Source organism: Nomascus leucogenys, chromosome 11, assembly GCF_006542625.1.
Source record: "Nomascus leucogenys isolate Asia chromosome 11, Asia_NLE_v1, whole genome shotgun sequence".
NCBI classification, from domain to species: domain Eukaryota; kingdom Metazoa; phylum Chordata; class Mammalia; order Primates; family Hylobatidae; genus Nomascus; species Nomascus leucogenys.
This window is the reverse complement of record NC_044391.1, coordinates 78,242,836-78,255,916: the sequence shown is the minus strand read 5'-3', so window position 1 is coordinate 78,255,916 and position 13,081 is coordinate 78,242,836. Positions and strand designations below refer to the sequence as shown.

Genomic DNA, 13,081 nt, shown 5'->3' with positions numbered 1-13,081 from the left:
GATTTTCAGGGACACAACAGAGTTATCAGTCAAAAGTAGCATTTTTTTTTGCATGCCTACTATGTGCAGAATGAAGTTTTAAATGCTGAATGGAGTTACTACTATAAATTGAGCACCCCAAATCTGAAAATCGGAAATGCTTCAAACCCAAAACTTTCTGAGCACCAAGATGATACCCAAATGCTCACTGGAGCATTTCAGATTCTTAACTGGGGTACTATGCAAATATTCCAAAATCCAAAATCTGAAACACTTCTGGTCTCCAAGAATTTTGGATAAGGGATATTCAACTCGTATTCCTTTTTTTTCTTACTTACAATAAAAAGAGCGAGCTTTGGATTCAACTCAATGATAAAATACATAATGTATCATGCAATTATTTTTAGGGAATGCCACATAACCTTACAAGCTATTTCCTCCAACTGTCTGATTTAAAAGTTATAAATCACTGTGACAAGGTTCATTTTCATTACCATAAATACATCAGGAAAAGAATGACCCCCAACCTGAAGCCAGGTGGCAGCTGCTTCAAAAAGTCTAATCTGCTTATTGATGAAAAATCAAAAAGGGAATAAATAAATGATTGCTATTGATTCCCATGATAGCTCTACACAGACCCAGTAACTTCTCTGGGTTAGTATAGATAGAAGCCAATTAGTTTTATTTCATATGTAAATAGTAGCATAAAGAAGTACAAAAAATAATTCATTGGATTGCTTTATCCTAAAGCACAAGGCACACATTTTGAAAGTCACTTCAAACACAGTTCTTGCTTATGGAGCTGTCTTTCTCTTAGGCAGAAATTTTTAAAATAAATTTAAACTCATCCAGCTGTGTATATTCAAGACCTACCAAAAAGTCACAAGGCATAGTAAGTTTCAGCTGTTCTCCTCTCTCCAGTGTTATCAATAACACATAATGAGTTAGTTCATACATCATCACAGCTGTGCACGCCAGAGCTAACTTGGCTAATTTAACTACTCCAGTAGAGTTCAGTCAGGAGCTTGCTCTAGTTTAGCTAATTCACTATGCAAGTCATATAGGGACTATAACAGTATATGCTTTTTATGATCATTAATATACATTTCTCTTTTATACAGAGTTTCTGTGAAGTCATCTAATGGTATTGTCCCTTGGACAGATTTTAAAAATAGACTTCTAAGGGCAATTAGCAATCAAAATCACTCAGCAACTAAAACTATGACAACACTCTAGCCTTAAGCCTTAAAGCAACTAAAGCTCCCTCTTTTATCAGTGAGCATTAATCCCAAAAGAAAAAAAACCCTGTCCTCTGAAAAAAATTAATAATGGATTCAGGGTTTGCAACTTTCCTCTTCCTCTTCACCTCCACTCTCTTTCAATAAATTCAGAATTAGAATAATCATTGGTCATATGCACACCTGCAGGTAGCCTCCAAAATAAGGTTTGCAGTGTGTCCCTTCTTGATAGGTGGAAATAACTAGAAAATTGTTCTGGCTCAATTTAAAATGAATGTAATATGAAACTAGTGGTGATCTTGTTTGCTAAAGAGAGATTTGCACAACCTCCATAATTTCAATTATCCACAACAGTACTCCACAGTGTGCAAGGCTCTTTTAAAACTGCTTAATTCTGCCATTCAATGTCATCGTCTACTAAGGATGAGTGCCTACACTGTTCGAGACTGTGTTTTCTTAATCGAAAACACAACACTCAATGTTGTTTCTCAACTGTATATTTGGAATTTGGAAATTCTCCAAGGCTCATCTCGTGTACAAAAAAGAAGCCTCAGCATCTATATCTGGGAAGTACATACACACTAGTATGCAGTTGATGTTGGCAATGAACGTTTGTAGATGTACAAAAGCAAAATGAGAAAGCAAAGTGGGATTACATCATAATTTCATTACAAGGAACAAATAAGCATGTATTATTGAAATCCTTTTTTAATGTGCTTTTAGTATCTAAGCATCTTGACTAAAAAGTTGGAAAGGTCCTGTGAATTTATCTAGTTCAACTTCCTTTCCAATTTCATTCCTGAGAACAAAATGAACACTATACATATAATTTAGATTTAGGTATTAAATCCAATACATTTGCAAAGCTAAATAAAAAATTTTATCTGTGCAGTTTGAAACTATGAACTTTCATCTCTGCTAGAGACCCAGAACTATGAACTTTCCCCACGTATTACACAATGAAGATGTTATGGATATACAATATGATAATGATTTACCAAGCCATATAAACTACTGAAAACAGTGGGATAAACAACTGCCATTCATTATTCATTATTTCTGAATCCAAAGACTGCTGGTTCCAACTTCGACATATACACAGCTGAACACACACTTCCTGGTTATGTACAATCTGCACAGATAGACCAGCTTTACAGGCCTGACCACAGAGATTAATAGCTTTAGCCAAATAATGTGGTAACCATGTGAACCTGGGCTGCTCCAGCTTGTTTGTGAATCTCTCAGCAAGGCTCAACATGCCGTTATCTGCATCTTGTTGCCAGGAAACACAACATCGCTTTGGAATACAAGGAAAACCAGGTTGCAATGACCACAAGTCAACTTCCCAAAAGCCTAATTTTTGACACTTAGCTATCTACTATATTACAACATTTCATCCTGTAATCTTCAGAGAACTTCACTTTACTAGTAATTTAACAGTTAATACTTTTTGCTATTTTCCTAGGATAGGACCACTTATTACCACTAACAATGTAGTAGGAGCAATGGTAATAATAATACTTCACTCACACTTTTCTTCTCCCAAGTGCCAGATAAACATTACTTCATTAAAACTGATTTGGAAATCAAGCACCCATTGCAACTACCTCATAATACAACAATGCAGGCTTACGGGCCTATATCTATGTCTACTCTTAAGCAAAACAATCTTACCAAAGGATAAAAAACACCCATATGTTCCTGACCTAAGAATTCCTGGATTTTCTGGGATCAAAATTATTATCTTGCCTTGTTCTCATGGTAACAGAATGTCATGTGTTGGCCAATAATGCTGCTAGTTTCTTCCTGATCAATTCAAACAGATAGAAACTTAATGTACCAAGATGCTGAAGTACTCAGCAGACTGGAAATTTGCTTCATGAGGGTGAAGTGGGAGCCGCTGTTCTGCAGAGTTTTGCAATCTGGAGATAGAAGGATTAGATTGGCTTTGAGAGTATATAAAATTAATTACCTTTGACACAGCAATTAGAATTGCTAGCTCATGGGCAACAGAGATTTTGGAAAATACGTTATTAAAAAGATTTTTAAGATAAAATGGAAAAACATTTTTCTCTTCCAATACTGGCTTAAAAAAATAAGTTAAAAGTACTTAGCTGTATTATAAGATTTTCACTACCGAAGCAAGTTGGAATCTTGAGTGTAATATATTATCAAGATAATACATTTATAGTCAGGAAAACTGCACTCTTAATACGATCTTACTTTTATCTCATAGGGTCTTCTACGTAATACTTTTGAATTTGGGCTTTATACTATTTCTCTTCTTGTTCCTCACTTCCCTTTTGAAACACAAGATGCAAAGTTGTAGTCTCATAATAATTAAGTTGCTAAAAAGACACATGGATTTATGTACTATATAACTGAAATATTAAAATTATTAAAAGACAACCATTTACCCATTACCATTACTGAATGGGAACGAGATAAATGGGGGGAAAAAAACACGTTTCTGTAATGCGAACAAGCTCTGGCACCAGTCAGAATTCAGAAGGTTGACACGAAGCTACCAGAATCAGACAACTTGGAAATGTTTTACTGCAACCATTTGCTGACTCTCTAGATACATAGGTAGTGTAAACCAACATATCTGTGAACAAAGATGGCTCAAGGAATTCTTTTCTCTATTCAGTGTATTTCCCCCTCCAATATGGGTCATCTCAGTACTATACCAGGCCATTCGTTAGCTATGAAGCTGTTAGGTTGCCTTCATGGCCACCCCAATCAGACAGCATGGACAGAAGTCCTCTTCTCTCCCTTTTAATTTTAATCCTTACTCTTGATCATACACAAATAGCTATTAACACCACACACTTTAGCTCCTTCTATGCTACAGGAGAAATAACTTAGAGATGCAAAGATTAATGCTTATTATATAGCCATTTTTGCACTAGCAACTTTACATGAGGCAACTATCATTTTCTTCATTTTAAAGTTTAATTAAAGAAGAATTCAGATGTGGAAATACCAGTTCCCTGCCAGTGAATGCTGCTTAGACATCCATACTAAAAGAACTGAGTTATGTATATACACACATCTTGTGTACCAAAACTCAAGGATAATTGTTTGAGTATTAAACATACCTTATCATAAATTCATCCCTTCACTGATTGTTAAAAGACTCTTCCAGGTTAAAAAAAAAAATACCCTAAATTCTGGAAAAATTTATTTTATCTATAATATAAACTTAATGGTGAAAAGTTCCAAGGAAACTAATCAAAGATCCAGAAGTATGGGAGGAACTTCTGAATCATTCACAGAAAAGATGTTTATACCATTCAAAATGAAGAGGGCCACAAACATCTCTCGACGATACTATTTTTCTTTAAAAAATAACAGCTACTCAACGTGCAGAGCTTTAAAATTAGATAAATTAGGTGTTCATTATTTATGTTATAGTAAGATTCGCCAGACTTTCTTTCAAAAGCCAGTTTTCCTTGGGTGATTAAAACAGTATTTGATTCACAATATTTAATGTATGTGCAACTTCTCAGTCACACGCACGTTGAACTGAGTGACATACGAATTGTTCAAATCATAAAACTTTCACTGTCCGGTTGAGTTAATAGCCTGCATTCACCCACCATGAAAAATCAGGATAGCATAGTCAAAAGAATAATAGTGGAAAAAAAAAAAACCTGTTACTACTGAAAGAAACCATCCTACTAAGCTTTTAGCTTCTTTACCTTCTCTATAGCATTTAACAACAGTTCTACAAGTTGTTATAAATACATACCCATACTTCATTCTCATTCTATCATTTTCTGGGTTACAGTAAAATCTTTCCAAGTGCTCCTGAGAATCATTGAATACACTCTGCCACTTTTGAGTAGTTGTCCTTTTGATCTGCCAATGATATGGCAAGACAGTGTGGTGCTTCAAACAATCCCTGCCATAAATACAAGTGCCTTGCAGAAAGTCCATGCAAATTTCAATTCCGTTCTCTTGGTGAGTGTGGTACTGCAATTGGTTCACCAGCTCAAACACGAGGTCAAGGGAAGCCTCTTCACTTTTGTCCTGGAAGAGCTCAGTACTCAGTTTATCACTGGTGTCCAAAATGTATTGGATTGTAAAACTGTTTTCTTGGAAAATGCCTGGAACATAATCTATGACTTTGTCTAAGCAGTCAGGACTAGTAGGAACATCACTTGAAACTGGGTGCAAGAGATCAGTCTGGAAGTGACCAGTTGTAGAATCTGCCACCGTCCCACTGAAGGTTTCTGATGGAAAGCTGTGATCTTGGATTGGAACCACTTGTTCCGGAGCTTCGGTGGAAGGATGGGCTTCTGCTATCTGGTCTCCAACATTTGTCCTATCAGGAATCAGAACAGACATATTATTTTCTGCTGGTGGGCATGATGAATTGATTTCCATGGCTTTCTTCATCATAGGTTCATGTAAGCTGTTCTCTTCTGTACTCTGGTTCCTAGATCTAAAAACCCCATCAAGTGAGCCAGATTCTAGAAGAGTGTTTAATATTGGCCTCAAAGACCTCAGGGTTCCAGTTCCCAATCTTTTCTGATCCTTTTTCTTAAAACAAGTCTTCAATGGAGTGATCTTCTCAGAGAGTCTCATTTGGCATGAAAAGTCATCAGGAGGAGAGGGAGGCTGCACTACACAGTCTGGCTCAGGTTCGGTGGTTTCCATTTCCATGATGTGGATTAGCTCCAACTGCTCCTCAGAGTCTAAAAATCCTACGAGGAAAGGAAGGAAGATGATCATTTACAAACTGACAGCAACTGGATTTCATTCATTCATTAAAATGTTTTGTTTTTGTCCTGACTGATTCCCTGAAACCATTCCTCTTATACTATATTTAGTTTTTACAGGTCAATTTTAAATTTTATTGAGAAATTAAGGCTCCAAAGCACCCAAGGCTATTCAAAAGCACACAGCAGGTAAAAGTAGAAGACTCTTTCAATAGGCCATTGGCATGCATTTGTGGACTGAATACATAAGAGTTTGCAATTCTGCTAGGTTATGAATTTTTACTATAAGGTTAGAGTGGGGTGGGAAATGGGAGGTAGAAATAACTGTTTCTAGATGATGACAGCAGGGAAACCACATTTCCACTCAGCTTTGTGGTTCTCTTCATAGTTGTTTATGTATCACCTATCTCATGAGTTTACAAAAAGTTTGTTCAAAAGTTCATCAAATGAAAGATAAACTTCGAACTTAAAACAGTGAGTGAATTTAAGAGTATAAGAATATACACAAGAAACAGGGGCTCTCAATTGAAATGTTACATGGGAGAAAGCCAGGAGTCTGTTAAGCGTTTCTATATTCAGAAAGCTCTAATATACTATCCAAGAATGTTAAGAGTCTACTTTTGCAACCCCCAAAAACATTACCACTACTGATGGAATACAAGGGTGTGTTTAGTAACAGAAGCCCCATTAGCAACAACCACTGCAAGCTGTGTCAGAAGACAAGCACAACTTGGCAACACAGAAAAAGCCTCCTAGTTCTTGTCTTCAGAAAAGTTACATATATACATTTTTAAAGAGCAAATGAAGGTATACTATAGAAAAATAAAACAACCATATAAAACACACACCAAATTTCAGATTCCTAATCAACTACTGAAAGAGACGAAAAAGTCCTTCCTTCCAAGAATCAGACCACTTGAAAAAAACTGAAATTTGAAAACATTTACTGAGATTGTGCCAGGTGAGAAAGGAATGGTGATGAGCAATTAATCCTCTTCTCACTTGTCCAATAAACTGAAAGAGATCTGTGACACAAGGTCCCATGACTTAATCAAATATGCATCCTAGGTGCTCAGTAAAGTGCCTAGCTACCACAATGCACACAGCTGGTGTTCCATATATATTTTGTTGGCTGAATTAGCTAAGAAAAGCACATATTAAATGCTTAGTTCTTTGTTGTTTGTAGGTCAACAACAAAAGATAAAACTGAGTGTCCCCAAAAGTGAATATTAAAAATTTAATTGGAGTCATAAATCTATGTGTAAGAAGTCCATCAAATTCAGAAAAGTAAAATACAAAGCAGTTTATAACAAAGTATTAAATTTACATGATAAGTACAAAAGGAAAAGGCAGAAAAAGGAGAGTTCACCGTGAGCTGGCATTGTTAGGGAAAGCTTCACGAAGAAGAAGGGATCTGACATGAGACATAAATCAACTGGAAAGCAGCCAAGCCAGGCGTTATTATTCATCATTTGGTGCTATTGCCTCAAGGCACAATTGGCACAGATTGTGGTATTCCCTCTCCACCATACCAAACGGGCCTGTGCTTTCCCCACGCGCACACACTCTAACCACTCCTATCAAACCCAATCAAGGTAAAATAGACACTAAATCGATTTTATTTATATGTGTGTCTGCGCATACACACGCAAGCGCGCGCGCAACTTTTCCTATTATTGCCCTTCACCAAACTCGGAAACAAAACTGGGAGGAAGCAGCAGAGAATTGGAGGAGCGGCTGGAGGGGAAAAGCCACTAGAACCTAGTTCCTCAATTAGTTTTCATAACGGAAAAATAAAGATGAGAAGGACACATCCTCCGGTCTCCAGCGGCAGGCGACACACCGCGACACCCCTCACCTCGTGACCCCGGGGTTCTCCGGCACTCCCGGCCGAATGCACTTTCCGAAGAAACCGCCGCTCCAAAGCCTGCCCGCCAACCGCCGCGCGACACCCCGGCGCCGAGCCCGGGTCCGAGCGACGCCTCCTGCTGGCCGCGGCGGTTTGCTCAGCTCCTGGTCCCGGGCCGCGCCAACTCCGCGCAGCGCAGCTGAGGCGCCGCCCGGCTCTGCAATTCCGGGTGTTCCCGGGCGACCCCGCCCCCGCCTTCCCCTCAGCAGGCGCCTGGGCGCCCCCCAACCCCTGTCCAACCTCCTTCGGACCAACGACCCGCCCCGGCCTCCCTGCATCGCAGAGGCCACTCGCGGCGCCTTCTCTCTTTAATCCTTCTTTACCCCCTCAGCTCACCTCCCGAGGAGCGTCCAACGGGTGTTGGGGGCTCGCAGAACTGAGCCGCGAAGCGCGGGGGAAAGGCGGCGAGCGCTTCCCGCGGCGGCGGGGAGGAAGACGAAGACTTGTGCGCTCTCAAAGTTAACGTGAAAACATCTTCCAAACTTCTGGGCTGCAGCCCGAAACGCGGGGTAGCCGGAAGGCTCCCGTAGCTGCCTCCCCCGGGGTCTGGGAAGGGCTCCTAGGCGCCTCAGAGCACCCGGGGTCGGCCCGCGGGGGAAGCCGCACAGACGTGCCTCCACCCTGACGAACGGGGAAGGGGCAGGCTCTGGCGACCCCAACTAAATCCTTCAGCGCCTCGGTCTGATGTATACACCTGCCGGAGGCTCTGAGTGCCTAAGAAGTGTAAACCAATTCCATCCCGATGCTGACGGGACCCGAGTGAATTCGATACAAAGGGCAGTCTCAAAATCAATCACCCCGATCCGCGAGAGCCCAGCACACTGCCGGCGCGGGGCCGGGGCCCGAGCCGCGAGGCCGGCGCTCGCACTCCCCGCTAGGGTCCTTCAGCCCCTCAGTGCCCTCCCGGAGCCCTTTACCTGAACGGGAGCCTGAGAGAACGGACGACAGGAGCCGAGTGGAAAGCAGTGTCCGCGCCAGAGGTCAGCGCCGAGGGCGGGAGCCGGCGTCTAGGGACCACAGAGCCGCGACGCCGTGAGCCGCGCACGGGCCATTCCGCCGCCGCGAACGCAGAAAGCCTCGACCGCGCTCCGAGTCCAGCCAGCTCGCCTGTCACCTCGATCTCTGCTTTAAGTGGCTTCCGGTCGCCTCCTCCCGACGGCCCGTCGCGGAGGCGGAGCCTGGGCGGCCGGAGCCCGGTGGGGTGGGGTGAGGAGGCCGGGCGCTCAGTGGGTGCCGGGAAGAAGACCCGCCCTCTGCGCGCGCGTGCGCGTTCGTTCGAGGGGAGGTGCGCGGGTTGTGTGCGGTGGACTTGTACTCCCGCGAGGGGGCGTGTCCTTTCTCGCGCCCACAGTGTCCCCGAGGGTCCGCGTCTACACACGGCTGTGAGGAAGGAAGGCGCGTGCCGCGTGGGACGGGCTCCACCTGCCTGCGGACAGATGGAGGGTCACTTTGTTCCGAGAAGACCCAGGCACCCGAGGGAGGATGTGAAACGGAACGACCCGTTTCGGTGCGGTTGGCTTTGTTTATTTGCCTCCTCCCCAGACGCCTCCAGCCCCTGATTCCGGCGCTCCCTGTGAGGAAGCAAACGGCTGCCTCCCCCACTGCCACCAGACGAGGTCGCCTGCCCCGAGCCGGACAGGCTGGACGGGCTGCGTACCTGCGGCGGCCGACTATTTCGTGGGCCTTGTACGCCACCTTGCAGAAGGGAAACCTAGCTCTGAGGTTTTGGCGATAGAAGCGCATTTACTTGTGTTTAAAGCCCACAAACGCCGTAGTGACTAATTTATTCATTCAGCAAATGTCTGTCAGAGCGTCTATTACGTACCAGGCATGTAGCCTGAACTTCATGCCTGACCTCATGGAACTTGCAGAGCACCTCTGAAATACACACCACATACGGAATGGCCATATTTTCTGGGTTGTAAAATACTTTGAATTGTAACTCCGTATATTGAATAGATTTTCAGTGGTGAGGGAAGAAACAATACATTTAGTTCATATAATCCATATGTACGAAAAAAAAGTGCTGGTAATTCCAGACATGGAAGTCAGTAAAACTAGGAGCTAAGAGGTAATAATCATAGACATTATGATTCTAAGCCTTTGTTAAACTGTTCTAAACCAGACTGGGTAAGCGCACCAGCAATGAATAGATTAAGGGTGTTATCTCCTCAGCAGCTTATTTCAAATTTCATCAAGGCAGGGCCATTAAACTAAGGCGAGAGTGAAATGGGTGGAATTCAGAGGACAATAGGTAAAAGATGAAAATCTTTACATTTGAAATCTTATTGAGACAAGATCTTGGTCAGTGTCTACTCATACATAGAATTGCCTAGAAGCTAATATTTGAGTTTACTATATTACTGTTGGCTTTCTATTTTTCTCGTTTGTTCTGTTTCTTTTCTGTCCTTTTGTGCCTTCTTGTAGATTATTAATTCCACTCCCTTGTAACAATTAGGTTGTTATACATTCTTTATGCTTTTAGTAGTATTTCAGTTATTTATTGCTGTGTTCAAACCACCTCCAAAATATAATGACTTAAAACAATGGCTGTTTTATTTACTCATGATTCTGAATTCTTTGGCACAGGAATTCAGTCAGGGCATAGTACAGGTGGCTCATTTCTGCTCCATGATGTCTGGGGCTTCAATTAGTGTGGGCATACTGGGGCCTGGCTAGAATGGCTTAACTAAGGTCATAAGTCTTGGGGCTTGAGGATGGAGATGGAGTTTCATGACAAAAATGAAGTGAACATGATGTGGAAAATATGGACATGGAAGCCACAAGCTAAGGATGCTGGAACAGGAAGAAGGCCGTTAGCTACATACCTTGGTTTTCTCTACATGGCTTCTCCATATGGCTAATTTAGGCTTCCTCACAGCATCATAATCTCAGGATTGCAAGAGGGGACATTCCAAAAAGACAAGCCTCAATGTGCAAGCCTTTACTTTTATCATGCTTACTAATGTGTCACTGACCAAAGCAAGTCTCATGGCCAAGCTCAGCGTCAGTGTGGGAAGGAACTACACAAGATTGTGAATATTGGGAGGTGTGACATATTGGTAGTCATTAGACTAGGGACAGACCACCTTAATCCAATCAGAGAATAATTAAAAGTTACTTCCAGGGTATAGCCCAGTTCCAACTTAAAATCTTTCCTCCTTAGGTCCTGAGCTCAAAATTTTTACCCACCCAATCCCACACCCACTCCCCTTGAGGCAGTTGAAAACTCTGGCTAGTTTCTCAGCCTCTCTCCATTACTGCTTTCTGAATGTTAATTGCCTCAAAGGGAAAAATGGCACCAAATTCTGGACTCAAAATCTTGGATTTAGGCTCCTCAGACTGTTGAAGTTGTACTGCTCCAGAAAAGGTATCCTCTACAGTCTCTAACTCGGATGTGGCCCATCTTTTTTTGAAGGAGGGATGACAATGTGCCTAGCTGAGAAATTCATTTCCCTAGAGCCCATGGAGTTATGGATGGCCATGGGATACACTTCTAGAGAGACACACGCTTGAGATTTCTAGAAAAGCATTTCCTTTCCTAATACAGAGTCACCCCTTGAATTTCTTCCTTTTGTTCTTTCTTCTAGAATAATAACAGGATGGAGATGGAGTTTCATGACAAAAATGAAGGTGAATATGATGTGGAAAATATAAAGATGGAAGCAATAAGCTAAGGATGCTGAGGCAGAAAGATGGAACCTGGGTCACTCGTGACATCTTGAAACTGCTGCAGCCATCCTAGACTGGCTGCCTGTAGACTTAATATATTTAAAAAGTAAATCCCAATTTTATTAAACTGTTACCTGTTATGTATAGATGAACACATTCTTAGCTAATAAACTATCATGTCTCCTAACTAGTCTTCTAGGCTCTACCAGTTAGATAGTAATGTGAGTTGGTATGTCAGAAATACAAGAACTGTCACAAAGCAATACAACTCCTATAACAATTCCTGATAATTCTGTAAATATACCAAATTATTGTAAGATTAAGAAACATGTTAATTAAAAACAGGAAGTAGAAGAAATAACGATGCCCATAGTTGAACCTTTTAAAGTCTCATTTTAGCCACGCAGTGGCTCATGCCTGTAATCCCAGCACTTTGGGAGGCTAAAGCAGGAGGATCAGTTGAGGGCAGGAGTTTAAGAGCAGCCTGGCCAACATGGTGAGACCCCCATCTCTACGGAAAAAAAGATTTTAATTAGCTGGGCACGGTGGCATGCACCTCTAGTCCCTGCTACTCAGAAGCTGAGGCAGGAGGATTGCTTGAGCCCAAGAGGTCAAGGCTGCAGTGAGCTATGGTCACACTATTGCACTCCAGCCTGGGCAACAGAACAGGACCCTGTCTAAATCTCATTTTAACACTTTGATATAGTTATAATCTGTCTTATTTATTCAAGGTATTTTTCTATATTATTTTACCTAACATTATGTCATAAACAGCTTTCCATGTTAATACTGTCTTTTAAACAAATAGCTGTTTAATATTCCAAGTAATTATAATATTTTTTGCTTATCTAGTTCATTCTAATTGCCCATGTCAATTCACTATTTTCCATCACTTATTCACTGCGTATCTACTACATTCTAGTAACTGGACTAAATATTATAAGTACACATAGATGAATAAGATGTGGCTCCTCCCTGAGCACTCTTCAAAACTACAAAAGACACATGTACATGCAATATATATGTATATATGGCATATGCATGTGTATACTTTTTATATGTGACTCTAAGCTATTTAATAAGCTATTTAATTATCTTTATTGTTATAATTTCTTTTTTTTGAGACAGGGTCTCACTCTCCCCTAGGCTGGAGTGCAGTGGCGTAATCTTGACTCACTGCAACCTCCGCCTCCAGGTTCAAGTGATTCTCCTGCCTCAGCCACCTGAGTAGCTTGGATTACATGTGTGGGCCACTGAGCTCAGCTGATTTTTGTATTTTTAATAGAGACAGGGTTTCACCCTGTTGGCCAGGCTGGTCTCAAACTCCTGGCTTCAAGCAACCCACCTGCCTGGACCTCCCAAAGTGCTAGGACTACAGGCATGAGCCACTGTGCCTGGCCAAATCATCTTTAAATATGCTTATAGAATGGAAATATTTTAATTTCCAATTCCTTTTATTGATAATTTCTGTCATTATCTGCTGGATTTGCCTTTAGCATGACTGATTAGTTATCAGTAGAGTACTTACAATGAACAGTTTATTAATATAAATGCCA

General features: G+C 41.6%; 1 protein-coding gene across 1 annotated transcript in view; it reads right to left on the bottom strand.

Annotated features, from left to right (window-relative positions):
* Positions 1-9,081, bottom strand: part of TIPARP (TCDD inducible poly(ADP-ribose) polymerase) — a 32,295-nt gene extending 23,214 nt beyond the window's left edge. Inside the window, exons 1-2 of the mRNA XM_012510810.2 lie at positions 8,771-9,081; positions 4,972-5,929 (exon numbers count right to left, since the gene is read on the bottom strand). Coding sequence (XP_012366264.1) covers positions 4,972-5,888 — 917 coding nt within the window. The 5' untranslated portion in view covers positions 5,889-5,929; positions 8,771-9,081. The remainder of the gene's footprint in view (positions 1-4,971; positions 5,930-8,770) is intronic.
* Between the last annotated feature and the right edge of the window lie 4,000 nt (positions 9,082-13,081).